Source organism: Knufia obscura (assembly GCF_036327395.1).
Source record: "Knufia obscura strain CCFEE 5817 isolate CBS 148926 chromosome Unknown scaffold_4, whole genome shotgun sequence".
NCBI classification, from domain to species: domain Eukaryota; kingdom Fungi; phylum Ascomycota; class Eurotiomycetes; order Chaetothyriales; family Trichomeriaceae; genus Knufia; species Knufia obscura.
In genome coordinates, this window is record NW_027042690.1 from 408758 (window position 1) to 425786 (window position 17029).

At 51.0% G+C, this 17029-nt stretch overlaps 6 protein-coding genes across 6 annotated transcripts; 2 read left to right on the top strand and 4 right to left on the bottom strand.

The window, feature by feature from the left end:
* Window positions 1-37: 37 nt before the first annotated feature.
* Window positions 38-3676, bottom strand: PEX1 (Peroxisome biosynthesis protein pex1; the record flags this gene model as incomplete). The annotated part of the gene is made up of 1 exon (XM_064872503.1): window positions 38-3676. One exon carries the CDS (start codon window positions 3674-3676, stop codon window positions 38-40), a length of 3639 nt encoding a protein of 1212 aa, XP_064731161.1.
* Window positions 3677-4304: 628 nt separating this feature from the next.
* PMZ80_004077 (uncharacterized protein) lies at window positions 4305-6497 on the bottom strand (the record flags this gene model as incomplete). The annotated part of the gene is made up of 4 exons (XM_064872504.1): window positions 4305-4791; window positions 4835-5251; window positions 5296-6023; window positions 6087-6497. The coding sequence occupies 4 exons, from the start codon at window positions 6495-6497 to the stop codon at window positions 4305-4307; spliced, it is 2043 nt and encodes a 680-aa protein (XP_064731162.1).
* Window positions 6498-6753: 256 nt separating this feature from the next.
* mcm7 (DNA replication licensing factor MCM7) lies at window positions 6754-9153 on the top strand (the record flags this gene model as incomplete). The annotated part of the gene is made up of 1 exon (XM_064872505.1): window positions 6754-9153. The coding sequence occupies one exon, from the start codon at window positions 6754-6756 to the stop codon at window positions 9151-9153; it is 2400 nt and encodes a 799-aa protein (XP_064731163.1).
* A 639-nt stretch (window positions 9154-9792) lies between these two features.
* Window positions 9793-12207, top strand: PMZ80_004079 (uncharacterized protein; the record flags this gene model as incomplete). The annotated part of the gene is made up of 5 exons (XM_064872506.1): window positions 9793-9863; window positions 9910-9936; window positions 9988-10457; window positions 10502-11250; window positions 11599-12207. The coding sequence occupies 5 exons, from the start codon at window positions 9793-9795 to the stop codon at window positions 12205-12207; spliced, it is 1926 nt and encodes a 641-aa protein (XP_064731164.1).
* A 333-nt stretch (window positions 12208-12540) lies between these two features.
* PMZ80_004080 (uncharacterized protein) lies at window positions 12541-13665 on the bottom strand (the record flags this gene model as incomplete). The annotated part of the gene is made up of 2 exons (XM_064872507.1): window positions 12541-13554; window positions 13600-13665. The coding sequence occupies 2 exons, from the start codon at window positions 13663-13665 to the stop codon at window positions 12541-12543; spliced, it is 1080 nt and encodes a 359-aa protein (XP_064731165.1).
* An 823-nt stretch (window positions 13666-14488) lies between these two features.
* PMZ80_004081 (uncharacterized protein) lies at window positions 14489-15403 on the bottom strand (the record flags this gene model as incomplete). Its single annotated transcript, XM_064872508.1, has 1 exon — window positions 14489-15403. The coding sequence occupies one exon, from the start codon at window positions 15401-15403 to the stop codon at window positions 14489-14491; it is 915 nt and encodes a 304-aa protein (XP_064731166.1).
* Window positions 15404-17029: the final 1626 nt, after the last annotated feature.

Consider the following 17029-nt stretch of genomic DNA (forward strand, 5'->3'; position numbering starts at 1 on the left):
TATGTGCAGCTACTTACATGAACACCAAGATGTTATCTTACATCAAACTCGTCCTCCCCCCAATCTCCTGATTCGCCTCCCCATTCGGCATCTCCCCGTTCCTCCCCTGCACGAACTCATTATAAATCGCAGCAAGCCTCCTTCGCTCCTGCGCACTGATCGACGACTTCGTGCTCCCCAGCGCCTTCTCCATATGCCCCCAAGAAATATAAACCGTATTATCCTTCTCCTCCTTCTCAACCGCATCCTTTCGCGCAGCTTCCTCAAACGTCTGCCCCTTCATCGCAGCCTTCTCCCTCTTCCTGGCTAGTTTAAGCTCATCTAGCTTCGCGACAATGACTGCTCGCGGATCAAGCGCAGTAGATGTGACGGACTTCCGTGCTGTCTCGTCTTCTTCCTTCCCGTATAGAAACTGCACGAAATCGTGCTTGTCGTTCTTCTTGCTCTTCGAAGATCTTCTCTCGTCTGTCTTTGCGCCGTTGTGTTTTACCTTGTTACTGCTAAGGTCACCGAGCAGATCATGAATCGCCTCGAGATGAGCATTGTACATCAACGCCTGCAAATCCGCCCCACTCATCCCCTCCGTCCTCGCCGCAATCTCACCGAGTCTCCGTTCAACATCCCCATCAAGGTGCAACTTCGCACTAACAGCCCTCAGGATATCCTCCCGATCCGCATAACTCGGCATATCACACAACAAACTCTTATCCAGCCGACCAGGCCGCAACAGCGCAGGATCAATAAGATCCGGCCGACTCGTAGCGGCAAGGACATACACCCCATCCAGCCCCTCCGCCCCATCCATCTGCGTAAGCATCTGATTCACCACCCGATCCGTCACACCCGTGCTATCATGACCCCGTTTCGGCGCGATAGAATCAAACTCATCGAAGAATAACACGCATGGTTTCGCCGCCTGCGCACGCTCAAAGAGGTCCCGGACGGATTTCTCGGATGCACCGATGTATTTGTTTAGGATCTCGGGGCCCTTGACGGAGATGAAGTTCAGGTTACATTCGCCTGCGACTGCGCTGGCGAGGAGGGTCTTGCCGCAGCCGGGGTACCCGTAGAGTAATAACCCGGAGCGCAGGCGGAGGGGGGAGCGCGCGAAGATGGGTGCGTATTTGGTTGGGTAGAGGAGGGTTTCGAGGAGGGTGTTGCGGGTGCTGGTTAGGCCGCCGACAGAGCTGAATGTAGTCGTGGAATGCGTAAGCGTGACGTTGCGAAGAGATGATGGTGTAAAATTCTTGAGGGCTGCGTCGAAATCGATCTTGCTCAACGTCAGTGGACTTGTATCTGAGGCGGAGACGTTGCGGATTAGCGCTTCGTTTCGGGCGCGGGAGACGAGGAGGGTGAGGTCTGCGGGCATGTAGCCGTCTGTTTTGCCGGCTATGTCGAGGAGGTCGAGGGTGGGTGAGGCTTGGAAGCCTTCTACTTGGGCGGAATCGGAGGAGCCTGGTCTTGAGGATGGGTTGGAGGGGTTCATCCAGGAGTGTTCGGCGATACTGCTTGAGTCGCTTGCGTTTCTGGAGTGGCCATTGGCAATTGGTTGGGATTGTGGCACGGTGCTTTCTGATACGAGGTGTTCGAGGATCTTGTTGCGAATGTCCTTTGGTGGCGCGGGTATCGAGATGATCTCTGAGAAAACATGGCCACCAATGATCACATTGTTAAGGGCGTCTTTACCTTGTGCTGTGGCGAGTAAAGTGACGCCGCTGTCGGGGCTACAGTATTGTCGTACCACCGAGCACAGGATCTCTGTGACTTGTCGACTTCGTCCATTGTCGTTGCCTACTTGAAGTTCAGTCTCGACGGGGCAAATCTTGTCCACATCGTCAAGTATGACCAATGACTGTCCTCCCAGCCGCGCGCACCATGCGGCAGAAACAAACAGCCTGGTCAGCTCTTCTTTGATGCTGGATATCCGAATTTCGTCCGTAACAAGCTTCTGGCAAGACAGGTAGTTTACGTTGAACAGGTACAGTTCTCGAAGCTGATGACCAAGCTGAGCTGCAACTGCCGTTTTGCCCGCTCCGATGCCACCAGTCAGGAGAACAGAGGAACATAGCGTCAAGTTTGACATGCATTGTTTGAAGGGCTTGTCGACACCGATGAGCTCTGGTCGATCTGAAGGCAGAGTGTCTGCGAAAGTTGGGAATAGTACAGAATTTGAGACCGGCCTCGGAATCGGCTCTTTGACATCGAACTCTTGCTTTTGCTCTCCGCCGATCGCCCACAGTCCATCCTCTGCTTGTTGACCAGAACCTGAGAAGCGTAGAATACCACCATCGAAGGTGTTGACATTCGTCGAACCATTACTGGCAGGTATTAGCATGCCATCTGTGACAGGCCCTGCTAATATGCCATTGTCTCCGCCATGAGTGATGCGCAGTCGATCCGAGATTGCGTTTCTTGCCCCTTGTGATTCGCCTCCGAATTTGAGCCCATCCGACTTCTTTGACTTGTCCGCCAGAAATGGGAAGAAGGTGAAGCGCTTGATAGACGAACGAGGTAGAGGATCGGACGCAGCATCGACCTTGAGTATCAGACCACTGCATGAACTGACATCTAGGAGCTTGCTTAATGTAGTAGACAAGACAGCATGTTGATCGTTCACCGGGTTGTCCCATACCACAACCCGAGCAGTGAGTCGAGAGGCTGGTCGACCATGAACGCTAGCATCTTCTTCCTTTAGCTTGTTGACTGTATCTTGCTCGGGTGTAGCTCGTAACGCAGATGGCTTCACCACTGATACCCTCACGAATGCGCGATTCTTGAGTGACTCCGACCCAAGCACGTTCTTGCTGAGCCATATCGTAAGACCCTCTGCGTCCTCATCAGGCTTGACAAAGTCCTTCGCAACGCTATAGTCTAGGCCACGTAGAAACACAGCCTCTTTCGTGCGTGTCGATCGTCTTGAAGTTGATGTCTTGTTGCTCGTTTCACTCTTGACACTTCGCTTGCTGATCGTACTTCGTGTATCTGCACGAGTATGTCTTTGTGCTTTCTGTCTCGACTTCGGTGCCACAATAACCTCCGCGTCAGCTGCAATTTTGGCGAACGACTGTGTTACTGACGGCGAAGGTGTCAGTGATGTGACGATGATATTGGCGGTCGATGTGGGTGATAGATGCAGTGTCAATGGGTGCATATGCTCGGCGGGCCCCTTGTTCTTGTCTGAAAAGGCTGGGTTTGGCAGTGCACGAATCTGGGAGAGGAAATTGAGCTCGAGAAAGGTGGCATGCATTTCGATGATCTCCCAGTCTGCTGGGGTAAGTGGCTCAATGTTCACAGTATGCGCCAGCGGCGGGTCGAGGTGAACCATCAAGCCAATCTGCTGACCTTCGGCGATGCCCAGTGTTTTCGCGAAGGATGCATCGATCTCGACCGTTTGAGTATCGACTTCCCTTCCACCTCTAGACCTTTGTTGATCCAGCACAGAGGTCGGCCTCGTCCTGCTTGGCATGCCCGTCCATCCTGAAAATGCTGTCCTTGGGATTTCAGAGCTGGAGACAGAACCTGAGGATGATTTGTGTGAGCGGAACTGCAGCTCGACTATCACATTTTGGACTGGTGTGTTTGTGTTTGATATGAGGGCTATCAGACTAGGCGGTAGATTGACCAAGCAATTCTTCAAGGACGCAAAGACAACATCGACCTTCACAGATCTCGACATCTCCGGATAGTCTTCGTCACTCTACTCCCTGCTCTGTCGCATGCTCTGGGTGATACACCTTTATGGCTGGTGAGACATTCCTGTAGAGTGATGATATCCGCCTTGAGCTTCTGATGCTAGAGCAGTTGTTATGGTCGCTAAGGAGCGATCATAATAGAAGCAGCACTACTACTGCAGGATCCAAGAACCTGAGTGCCTCGGCATATTTGGCAGCGGTCTGCGCGAGTGAGAGAAAAGCTTGCCGTATTCTGCACAGGCCGCTCTTTTGGTCATTCGTACAGCAATACACGTGGTGCGCGCATGTTCGATCGTGCTGACTTGCTTACTTATATCATGATCTCTAGCTATGTGGCCACCCGATATCAATCGCGAGCTCTAGCTACACAGATGAGAGCCACTATGATATAACGTCTCATTCCAAGTCAAGACACACGCGACGCTAAGCATTATCAGGGGCTCCTTTGACACTGTAATGAAACACATAAGAACGAATACATATGCCTCGAAGTATTGCCACCATACCAAACAGTGTCTGATCTCCCTAGTTCATCCCCGATGTTCTGATTTGCATATCACCAGTGTCACTGACCACTTTGTGGCTGGCTGACGCCATCATTAGTCTCTGTTATCACGAAATGAGGCCAACGGGACACTCTCGGAGCATACCCCTTTCCTTCCAATTGTGCGGACCGATCTCTAGATGAGGGTCTAGCGGTACGATGTACTGAAGACAATTGGGCCAGGTGGCATTGCAGTCAAGATCAATATCGCGAGGAGCCGGCACAGACAAGCATTCGGGATTGCTGTTTTGAGACTGAAGATAGTTAGCAGGACTTGAATCCGCCCCTGTGCTGTCTGTCGCAGGCTCCTTACGATAAGCTGATTTGTCGAAAAGCTCATAGATAGTCATCTCAGTTGTAGCAGGATTGATAGGACCTTTGCCGCGGTGTAGGAAGAGCCGCTCGTTGATACGCGCTACTGCCTCGGGCTGAAATTCTTTAAACACGAAACCGCCATTATGCACGCGACACCCACGGATATCCTTGGTCAGCTGCCAACAGTGTTTCCGAAATTGATTTTGGATATGCCTGAGAATCGCTTCTGCTCGTTGGTCGCTGTAGTTTGTTAGTATTGTAAGAGCCTTAGTGGCTTACTCACCTCTTGCGCATCAGATCAAGTTCTTGACGATATTCCTTTGTCGCCAATAGCATGGCCATATGAACATCGCCTGCATCGAACGTGAACATTAGATTGGACATGGGATAGGCGGTAGAATTCCAAAGCTTGTCCGTGCTAACGATCTCCTCACAACCACCGTTCCGGAATATCGTAAGTGCTTGTCCACACAATTTTAGGTCATCGAGTATACGCAGCATGTCCCAAACGAAATGCACAGTCAATTGCCTATCAGGAGTACCCAAGAGAACCAAACAAAAGTCAACTAACAATCGAACAGCAGGCGACCTTTTCGCAAGTACGCCATGGTTGGAACTGTAAGGATGTGGAGTCGTTAGATCGGCCTTGGAGTCTTTGAAAAGGCGACGATCTGAAACATCATCTTGATCGAGGCCTTGACTTCCGTATCCTGTTCAATATCAAGAGTATAGATTATGGCGCACATAGCCAAATAACCTTTGTAGTACGGAGTCCATTCTGTCCCGTACTTTGTGAGCATATACCGGGAGGACAAGGGCGTGTTGGTTATCAGAAGACCGGGGACATCATGAAATATCGGAGCCGGATGGTCATATTCGACTTCAAGCTCATAGAACCAATTGTGTAGATTTCCGCTCGGCGTTTGTACCCGCTCATTAAAAAGTGTGCGACAAAGCTTGTCCAGGACATCGATTATATCGACTGCCTGTTGGCTGAGCCATGCCGGCGACCATGCGACATCGTACAGCGAACGGACTGAGAAGGAGCGCACGTCCTCTATGAAGGACACCAGAAAAGACAGAATCCAGGCTCGATCCACAGTCTCCTCGGTATCATGTGAACGCCCCGCGATGCGGCGTCCTTCTTCAGATCCCGTCAGAAAGTCGTGGACTGTCCGATGAATGTACTGGACAGTCATGTTGCGCCAACTGTTCGCACCGTCACGAGGCCGACCTGTAAGACTTCGAGTGAATTGCTCTTCCCAATCAGTATTGTAATCGAACTCCAGGAGTCCAGCCGTTCGAACGTGCAACCATTTCTTGAAGTCCTCGCAACGCTTGTTGAAACGATCTTCACTAATGGCGTCCATCGTGTCGAGATATGCTGCACACAATGGCGGCGTCAGAGCCACAACCAGCTGGAACAATGGCGTGGGGAAATGTTTGCCAAAAGAGAAGATCTTTGCTGCGTCCTGAACATATATAGCATTATTTGCGTTCTGTACTTTCCACATTTATAGGTACAGTTCCTCGACCGCGGACGGTAACTGCTCAATTCGTTTCAGCAAATCCTCCAGGTCGTTGTAATCACGTATACCATTGCACACATTCCGCAGCACGTAGTGTACCCAGATGAATACGCCGTCAGCTTTCCCGCATATTGCAGAAGTGATCTCAGCAATCAAGGGGTCCTTTGCATAGCCCTGTGCCATGGCCCGCGTTTTAGTCTGCAAGGTTTTCGTAACGTAAGTCATGATATCGTACTTGGTCAGACTCTGCAATTGCACTTGCGGAGCAGCCTCAAAGTGTTCCAATATGTGGAGCACAGGCCGTGTAGATAAGCAACATTTGAATCCTTGGACGTGCTCCGCGATCTCGTCGAGAAGGTCATACAGGCGATCAATATCGCCAACATGATCGAACTCATCTAGACCGTCAATAAACATGCAGAATTTACTGTCAGAGGCTCGAAGCAAAATGAATAAGAGGCTTCGCAATTCTCTTTCAGACCAGTCGCTCAAAGAGTGTTTCAATCTCCAGTTCACTGGTCCAGTCCTAAGCTAGTCCGCAAGTAGAATAGCTCTACGCGTCGCGCTTTCAAGGACGCGCCCTCCTGCCTTTTGAGTTGTCGCAAATCCCTCCTTGCACTCTTAACTCGACCAGCAGCTGAGATCAATACTCTCGTCGCATTATATCTACAACATGGCGCTTTTGCAGTACCGGGCGCCCGCCGACTACGAAGCACAACTTGAAGCGTTCGAGTCCTTCCTAGACAAATTCGAGCAGACGAAGACCGCGACAGATCAAGCCACCGAAGCTATTGACGGATTACACCTTGATGGTGATGCGACGAGCGACGAATATGATATGCTGGATGATGTCGACGGTGCAGATGGAGAGCAACGGCGCGGACAGCCGCGCAAGAAATATATGGAAATGCTTCAGCAGGTTGCGGACCGAGAGCGCAGCAATATTCTCGTCGAGCTAGATGATCTGAAGAGCTTCGAAGACTCGCTGGGCATGGATGTGAATTTGAGACTCGTCGAGTCGATCATGAAAAATACAAAGCATTACGTCGAGCTATTCTCTATTGCAGTGGACAAACTCATGCCAAGGGAGAGCAAGGACATAACATTCAAGGACGATGTGCTAGACATCATCATGTCACAGCGAGAGAAGCGAAACGAGACGTTGAGAGAAACAGCCGAAGTTAACGGCGAATCTGTGTCGGATGCTTCAACCTTTCCACCTGAGCTTACCAGACGATACAACCTCAATTTCAAGCCAGTTACCCAATCAGCTTCGAAGACAAAATGTCTGGCAGTGCGACAAGTTCGAGGTGAGCACCTAGGAAAGCTCATTACAGTGAGGGGCATCACCACAAGAGTATCGGACGTCAAACCTTCGATCCAGATCCATGCCTATACGTGCGATACCTGCGGCTGCGAAGTGTTCCAGCCCGTCACAACCAAACAATTTACACCAATGATCGTTTGCCCTTCTCCAGCATGCACAGACAACGCAACCAAGGGTCAGCTTTTCCCATCCACACGAGCCTCCAAATTTGTACCGTTCCAAGAAGTGAAGATACAAGAAATGGCAGACCAGGTACCAGTTGGGCACATTCCAAGGACATTGACCATACACTGTCATGGCAGCTTGACACGGTGCATCAATCCTGGTGATGTTGTAGATGTTGACGGCATCTTCTTACCCACCCCATATACTGGCTTCAGAGCTATCCGAGCTGGTCTCCTTACCGATACATATGTAGAAGCACAGCACATCACGCAGCATAAGAAGGCATATCAAGATCTGAAAATTGACAGACGCGTGACCGAGCGCATAGAGTCTTACAAGGCTTCGGGTCAAATGTACGAGTTTCTGGCTCGGTCTATTGCTCCTGAGATCTACGGACATCTGGATGTGAAGAAGGCACTATTGCTGCTGCTCATAGGTGGTGTCACAAAGGAAATGGGTGACGGCATGCGCATCAGAGGTGATATCAATGTATGCCTAATGGGCGATCCTGGTGTGGCTAAATCTCAGCTGCTCAAGTACATCACGAAAGTAGCACCCCGAGGAGTATACACAACAGGTCGAGGTTCGAGTGGTGTCGGTTTAACAGCTGCTGTCATGCGAGATCCTGTTACAGATGAGATGGTACTCGAAGGTGGTGCTCTTGTGCTGGCCGACAACGGCATTGCATGCATTGATGAGTTTGACAAGATGGACGACTCAGATCGAACAGCTATTCACGAAGTCATGGAGCAACAGACTATTTCGATCAGCAAAGCAGGGATCACAACAACACTAAACGCGCGAACATCAATCCTTGCAGCAGCCAATCCGCTGTATGGAAGATACAACCCAAGAATATCCCCAGTCGAGAACATTAACTTGCCGGCAGCACTCCTCTCACGTTTCGACATTCTCTTCTTGATCCTGGACACTCCTTCTCGAGAATCAGATGAAGAGCTTGCAGCACATGTAACCTACGTGCACATGCACAATGAACACCCAACAACAGATGGTGTGGTATTTGCGCCTCATGAGGTCAGACAATACATCGCCCAGGCCCGGACATACCGACCAACAGTTCCGAAGAGTGTCAGCGAATATATGGTAGGTGCATATGTCCGAATGAGACAGCAGCAGAAACGAGACGAAGGCAGCAAGAAGCAGTTCACACATACCAGTCCTCGAACACTGCTCGGTGTTCTTCGATTAGCACAAGCACTTGCCCGCCTCCGTTTCGCACAAGAAGTCGTGAACGAAGATGTCGACGAAGCTCTGAGACTCATTGAGGTCAGCAAAGCAAGTCTGTACAATGATCAGAGGAGTGGTGGTGATCAAACAGTCAGCAGCAAGATCTACGGTCTTATCCGTGGAATGCGCGATTCTGGCGCTGCGGCTGTGGGCAGTCATGGAGAACTGAACATGCAGCGTGTGAGGGAACAAGTCATGGCGCGTGGTTTCACTGAGGAAAATTTCCAAAGAACAGTTGATGAATATGCCTTGTTGGACGTATGGCAGATCGCGAATAATGGTACAAGACTCGTTTTCATAGAAGCAGAAGAAGATGGTATGGATGATGAGTGATGAGACATATTGGGAAAGCGCTGGCGTCGAGGATATGGCTTAGAAGCTCAGGCAGCTCTGGTAGTACATGCGTAGAGTGACACGTCGACCTGGATAGAACAAGGCGAGCAAGGCAACCACTTTCGTCTCGTCGACAGCTTCTCACGAGCTGAGTTTCCTTTGACGCCTCTTCGCAATCCGATGCTAAACTTGAAACTCCCCTAAGCTGCATTCGACAAATTGGCAGTGAGATCCTGCCAAAGCCTCGGGGGCTGAGCAGTCTCGGCTTGCTTGGCGGTGAGCTTGAAGGTCCCTGAACCACGTACGCAGATCAGCTCTTTCCCGCTTAGAGTTTAGCTGCCGAACGCTGTAGGGTTTAGCACAAATCAGCGGAAGCACCGCCGAAAGACAGTGCAACGGGAATTCACCCACTAAACCCTTTTGAAAAGCAGTGCTTAGCATCGCGTAAAGTCAGGACTCAATTTCAACCTCCCTTGTCTCTTGTTTTCGAGAAGCACGCGACATCCTGTATATCGACCAAGTCATCATCGTATTATCGTCGACGTTTGTATCGGATTGTACATCATAAGCGGGTCGCTCGTATGTTATTGTGAATCTACCGCGGGACATCGAAGATCAGGAGTGCAGGCGCCGGTCGCCATGGACAAAATACAAGGCTTTTTGCCGGCGACGTCGTCAGGGCACAAGTTCACATTCAAAATTATCTTCTCGTATGCCAGCCACGCGCTTCTCGTGGATACGACTAATACTTTGCAGGTATTTCTTCGATTATGCGGTGATAGCGTAAGTACAGGTCATGAAGCACGAAATCAGACATAATCTGACACCCAACAGATTACTCGCCGTTCTTTATGCCGTTCTCGACAAGGTGCTGACACCATTTGCGCAACATTTTTCGATGCACAACATCACGTTACAGAATCCAATAGCAGATCCGGAACGAGTACCAATATCGATGGCAATGGTCTACTCATGTTTCTGCCCAGCAGTGATTATCGCCATCTACACATTAGGCATCGACGGTATGTTCAGCAAATCAAAGAGAGACGTCTCCCGTCTGCGCCGGTATACATGGGGTGATAGACTCTGGGAATTGAATTGTGGTATCTTGGGTCTATTTCTTGCGCAAGGCAGTGCATTCGTGATTACTGGAAGTTTGAAGAATCTGATCGGAAAGCCGAGGCCGGATCTCCTGGCGAGATGTATCTTGAACGGCGATATCAAGGATGATCCTGGACCGCCGCTTTATGGACTTCTGACGAGGGATAATTGCACACAGACTGATTATCATATTTTACAGGATGGTGAGTAGTGACCAGGTGTGTGCAGCACGTACTGACTAGGTTAGGTTTCCGATCCTTCCCATCCGGTCATTCCTCTTCATCATTCGCAGGGCTCTTCTTCCTCTCACTCTATCTCGCTGCCAAACTTCACGTTCTCGACCAAAGAGGTGAAGTATGGCGCACATTCATCGTTCTGATCCCGACACTTGCAGCGTCAATGATCGCCGGATCACGAATCATCGATGCACGGCATCATCCATTCGATGTTCTATTTGGAAGTGCACTAGGTATCGCATGTGGCTGGGCGGCGTACAGGCAATACTTCCCACCTGTGTCGCATACCTGGGAGAAGGGACGGGCGTATCCAATGAGGAGCTGGGGTGTGCCACTACAACGACCAGATGGCACAATCGGAACGGACGGGCAATTTTATGGGCGGCGTGGTGGAGTTGATCGATCCGGAAGTGGTATGACTGAGGATGAAATGGATAGGCAGGCGCTTGTGGGTGGTGGTGTAGGTATGGAACCTATGAGAGCTGAGCCTGCTTCAGGGTATTCGGTTCCGAAGGCGCCGCCATTTCAGCAATTCCAGCAGAGATCATCAAGTCTAATGGCAAGGCAAACGAGCGATGATGATACAGATTACGAGCACGTCCGAGCTCAGGCCGGTACCACGAAAATGCCGGCGCAAGGATTGTCGAGGGGTGGAAGTCCGACTACACCGGGTGGGAGTAATGCGTTTCGGGAACAGATAAATCGGAATGACTCGCTGAGGGGAGTGTCAGGAGAGGGAGATTTGGCGTATCAGAGACCGGTAAGGTAGGGCATACTGTCCTTGGTTGTATGTTCATTTGAGAGGAAAACATTTTGCAGGGCGCTTGAGTGTCAGCAATGGCGGAATGAGATTGTTGTGTACAGCACTTCTGAGACTAATGATTCTTCCTGGATCTTCCTCTGATTCTTGAGCTGTAGAATACGTTGCTGAAGATGATACGCGCAGGTTCGCGATTGCCGGGAGTACGCCAAAGAACGCGACTTGAAAACGACTGGAGGAAGGTGCGAGTGGCTTGAGAAAGTGCTACGTGATGTGATTGCCTTGTGACCTTCACCGCTTTCCTCTCCACAACCCTCAACAAGAGCTCAACTACCTACTCACATCTAGCTCACGACATTGACAGAAGAAGCCTCAAATTCGTCGACGAGTCAAATCCCATTTCGAGCTCAATATTCGCCCACGGTGTCCCCCCCAGACGCCAGAAACATGCAAGACATTCAACAGGAAATCCCACAGGAGCTCAACCTCAACGACAACCTACGAAAACTCACCAACCTCTTCATGCAGAGCGCTGCAGAGATCAACACCATTTCCAACAAAAAGCCGCTCAATGAAATCAGTTATTCCATCCGTTGCATTAGACGAGAGATTAACGAAGCTCTCGAAGCATTTATGGCTTCAGCAGAGGCATGGCGTACCCCCGGCTCAAAATCCGTGCCTTTCACGGTCGAAGGTCGAGATATGCACTTCGCCCTAGCTACACTGTCGAAAATGGTCACGGAGCCCCCCTGCAAGACGAATCGGTGGACAAGAGAGATGCTCAAGAGCTGGACAAAGTTGAAGAGTGGCGTACAACAGGCACAGAAGGAGCTGGGCGTAGTACCATTTGATGTGCGACGGCCGGTGGCTCCTCCGGCGATGGAGACGGAGGTGAAGCCGAGGAAAGCTAAGAAGAAGAACAAGATGATGAAGCGAATCAAGGAGGAGGTGTTGTGAATGCCAGTCAGACAGGTGGTGGGGAGGACGCCGGTCTGATACAGCTGCTGTCGGAAACAAGGTCAGTATCAGCCTGTCAGGCTTGCAGGATGGGTTTTTATGGGGTGGGGTCATGTCAGATGTATCGTCCAAGAGCTACATCATCACATACGGAATTACAGAATGTAGGGGGAGGCCCTCACGAGTGCATGTTCGGAACAGTTGCACCTCTTAGTCAGACATGATTGAGCTCGTCACGAAATTATGCATGGACATGAAGTTCTAATATGTATCACGATAGCTCTCAAATACATGAAAGCCCAAATGGTCCAGCTGTTTCTCACGCTCGCCCTCTCAATCCATCTCCGGCGTAATAATATTGTCCTTCCCCCCATCAATCAACACATTTCTCATCGTCTCCGCACTCTTCACCCTAATATCCACAAAACTCTCCGGACTATAAAACGCCGTATGACATGTAATCGCCATCCTCCCCACCAACCAATCTTCCTTCCTCCTATAAGCCTGAATCAACGGATGCACCCTATCCTCCGGTATCGGCTCCTCAGGCAGCACATCCAATCCCGCACCAGAAATAATCCCCTCCTTCAAACACCGTTCTACAGCGTCCAAATCCACGACCTCACCCCGTCCCGTATTAACAAATACAGCGCCACGCGGAAGAAGACTTAGCAGCTCATACGTCACGAACCCCCTCGTCTCCCGTGTACAAGGACAGTGGATACTCAGCGTTGTACTCCGCCTAAATAACTCCTTAATATCCTTCGTCCGTTCAACACCCATCGCCTTATCAATCCCATTCGGTTGGTACGGATCATAAAACAACACATCCCACCCAAAAGCCTTAGCCCTGATCGCAGCCGCCTTCCCAATCCGCCCCAGACCCAGGATCCCAAAGGTATGTTTCTGAATCCGCTGAACAAGAGGAGAGTCAATATACATCCACGGCGCGGGCTCCTCACCCCGCTGATGCTCATGGTGCAGCAGGATTCCACGACGAAGAGATAGTGCAAGCGCAAGTGCATGGTCCGCGATCTCACAGGTGCCGTAGTCGGGGACATTGCAGACTGTTACGCCGCGTTCTGCGAGCGCGACGCGGTCGAGACGGTCGTAGCCTACGCCCATGCGGACGATTACCTTGAGGTTCGGGAAGAGCGCGACGTCTTCGGCTGTCATGCGCATCTTCAAAGTGAGGATACCGTGGGCACGTTGGCGGAGATCCTCCGGGATGTCGGTCCAGGGTTTTGCGGTTGGGGTGCCGGTGGGCCAGAGCATGGTTTGGATGTATTCGAGGGTGTAATTCTGTGTGTCGGTGGGAGCGAAGAGGGTTTGTTCGAGGGTGTCATCCTGGGGGTGTTAGTGGGTGGGGATGGGGCTGGTGAGGTGACTTGCTGGGTAGAGACCGTCTGCTTGGATGATGGTGTATGTTGGATTTGAGGGGGGTGAGGTTGAGGCCATGGTCGCGGTGTTTACGACGTCGTGTTGGAGAAGGGTGGTCTGTTGCTGAGGTCTTCAGGCGGAGGTAATGCTTCGGTTAAGGAGGTATTCTTGTTTGTTGGTTGAACACGCGAGATTGAGTACTGTCGCTGCGGGACGTATATGCTATTGTCGTTGTTGCTGTGGTGGATCATTCAGATCAACGCTGTCCTGTACTCACAGGGCTTCGTCCTTTCCCGCTTCCTTCCAGGATTGGTTGAAGGTATATATGTATATATGCCGGCGGCATTGCATACGGTCCGATCGCCGACCCCGCGAGAAGCCAAGCGTGCCAAGTCATGCTGTCGGCAGCGGTCCGTCCTGCCGTCACTACAGGTTCACCGCGGGTATCAAGCGAACATCAAACAGTGGGAATTGTCCAGGGCGCTGAAGTCAGACGTTTGCAAAAACTGCAGTTGTAACAGGACTCTGATTCCATCATCAAGAGTGAATGTAAATGAGAGATCGTGATGAAATTCGGACAGGTCGCCGATTGGCGGCCTGAGGCAGCAATTACAATGCACTTTGAGGCGCGCCAGCTCAAAGCAGATTTGGAAACACTTCGAACGAATTGACCATGGTTGTTGTCATCGACGAACGTGTTGGAAGAGTATTTGGAATCGGGGGAATTCATGTCAACACCCGCGCCGCCCTGAACGCATGATGTGTAGCGCCTTTGACGCGATAATTGCAGATCAGGACGGGAAGAAAGAATGCGATGCTGCGGGAACCTGAACGCCAGATGCAGCTGAGATCGCCGCCAGACATGCGATTGATGTTCTTGCAAGTCTGCTTCGAATCCTCATTAGCTGACCACCACATCAACATTGGGCCAAAACTCCCTTTCGATCTCCAAGACATGCAGCCAAAGTGCCCTGTACACCTCGATCTTCCTCAGCGCTCCATCCTTCTGTGCCAGCTCATCTGTCACATCCGCGATATCGTCAACGAAATTCTCAAACTCTGCACTACTCCAATTGGGAATGAATTCATCCCTCAGCGCTCCGCCATCGGCATCATCGGCGCCCGCAATGTCCTGCGCCAGGAAGGTAGAAGCATACGTCCAGGCTTCTAGATAGCATTTCTCTGTCGCCCAGAGCACGAGCAGACCTTCGAGAAGAGACTGGTCAGGGTCGAGATGGTATAAACGGAAGAGGCTAAGATATTGCGCCGTGATGTCGTTCGGTCCGAAAGTGCTTGAGGAGTCGGAGAATGGTTGATCGAGGCGCAGGTCGTATTTTTGTGCTACAGTTGTGAAGAAGTTGATCTCCCGTTGGATATTGGTGAGTGCGCCAGTCAATAGGTTGACGATACGCCAGCGGAGACAAGAAGTCTTGTCAGATATGAAGCTGAAGGGCAAGGTGACTCTCGCAATTAAGCTTGTGATGAAGCTAATGTAGGTCTCTGCGTAGAGCCGATCTTGTGATAGCCACCGGCTCAAGTCATGCTTTGAAAGCGTGCCTTTGCCGGCTGACATAAGGAATGGATGCTGCGTAGCCGCTCTGAATTGGTCTGGGGAGGATCCCAGCAACGCGCTCGTCAGTCTCGTCGTTAGAGGTTGTGGTGTTGGCGAATCCGCTCGTTCGTGGTCAAAGTCGGGCCTGGCATCGGACGTTAGATCTGTATTCCTGCGACGACATGAAGCTCGTGACGATCTCCCAGACGTTGGTGACGTATCCAGAGAACGTGACGAGTATGCACGATGGAGGTTACCAAACATGATCGCGAGGCATAGGGAACAGAAGTAACAAGTTCGGGTTTGCCATGATCAGAAGTAGGCGAAATACAAAGCACCCGCCTTGTCTTCGTATCTTAAGACTCAACAAGAACCTGCAGCCCGAGGCTCGAGCGATGCCGCATCAAAAGGATGATAAATTCAGATATCTCACCTCGTAGCAGAATCCATCAGGGTCTGGACGTTCTGTCGCTGACGTGCCGGGATAGTTGTTCCGTAGCGGGCTCGCGTGGCTTGCCAGTGTGGCGATCTCTGGATATCCTATCCGAGCAGGGTCTGGTAGGGTATGTCCGGATCGTGCGAATCGTTGCACAGGATGATGAGTTGGCGAGCACTCTGGTGCACTGTGGCTTTCGATTTGCCAAGTTTTCTGGAGCCAGCGAAATCACAAACTTCCGATTTATCGTTGGCAGTGCAGTAACAGACTTTCGCTTACGTAAGCTGCTATTGGTTGAGGACAGAATCTGGAGTCGGAGGAAAAGACTTCATTCACATATAGTAGCGCTGCCAAAAGAATCTGGACTACGACTTCCATACCTGTCCTGCCTCCTACGCCCGTCACTTTGCGAGACGTCGTAATGAGCTCTGTCGCTGATCTGAAAATAAGACAGCTGGAAGATCAACACCGCTACGTGTCAGACGCTATAGGACGTTAAAACCTATTTACAGCAATGAAGGCGTTGTCGACTTTCACGTTGACGGCGACACGATCACTGCCCAGAGCATTTCTGCCATCCGAGATCTGACTTGATACATGCTCTGTTTCGCACGCGCAAAGTGATAAGCTGCGCCTAGTGGCATCGATTAACCACTGGCGGCAGCTTCATCACTCCAACTCGTACATCTGCCCAAGAGCCATGCGTTCCGAAAGTGACGATCGACCATGCTCGAGAACGCAGTACCAGAAGCGGCGTGTCGCGTAGAGCGGACTTAGTAGAAGGCAACTTGAAATGATACAGCACTGAAGCAGGAACACGTGGCATGCCCTTCAGATCAGATTCACTCGACTATCATATCACCTTCACTGTTTGAAATGGTGGAGACATGAAAATAGTGCTTGATTGACACTTCCATCTAGGCCACATTGACACTTACTCCACCTAGCTCATTCCCAGACACAGAGACACAACTAGTACTTGTCACATACTTAGGGAGTACACCAGTCAAGCTCTCGACACTGTACACGAGTCTGGCAGGCAACAGTACGCTATGGGCTTGACATCCTCACTTCCTTCAAAGGACATCGAATCGCAACGATCTGAACCACACGATCACCACGATGACCTCCCTTTCCTGTACAGAGACCTCCGCTACCCGCCAGACGGCTTGAGCCGCGACCCTACTGAATCCGAGCACCGGTATACAAACATTCTGGACACCGCTCTAGCTGCACCTCATCAAGATGGGACATCAATTCTTCTTTTCCAATGGATAAGACGCCGCTCCTTGTCCAACGAAGATATTGAGCCAACCACTTTCTCGCTCGCCCGAATCTACGACCTACTCTTTGGAAGGCCACATGCAAAACGATGTAGCTCAGACACCACCAGTAAGCCCTCGACACACCCGCGAATTGTCCGCAGACTCCATGATATCCCATATGGCGTCCGC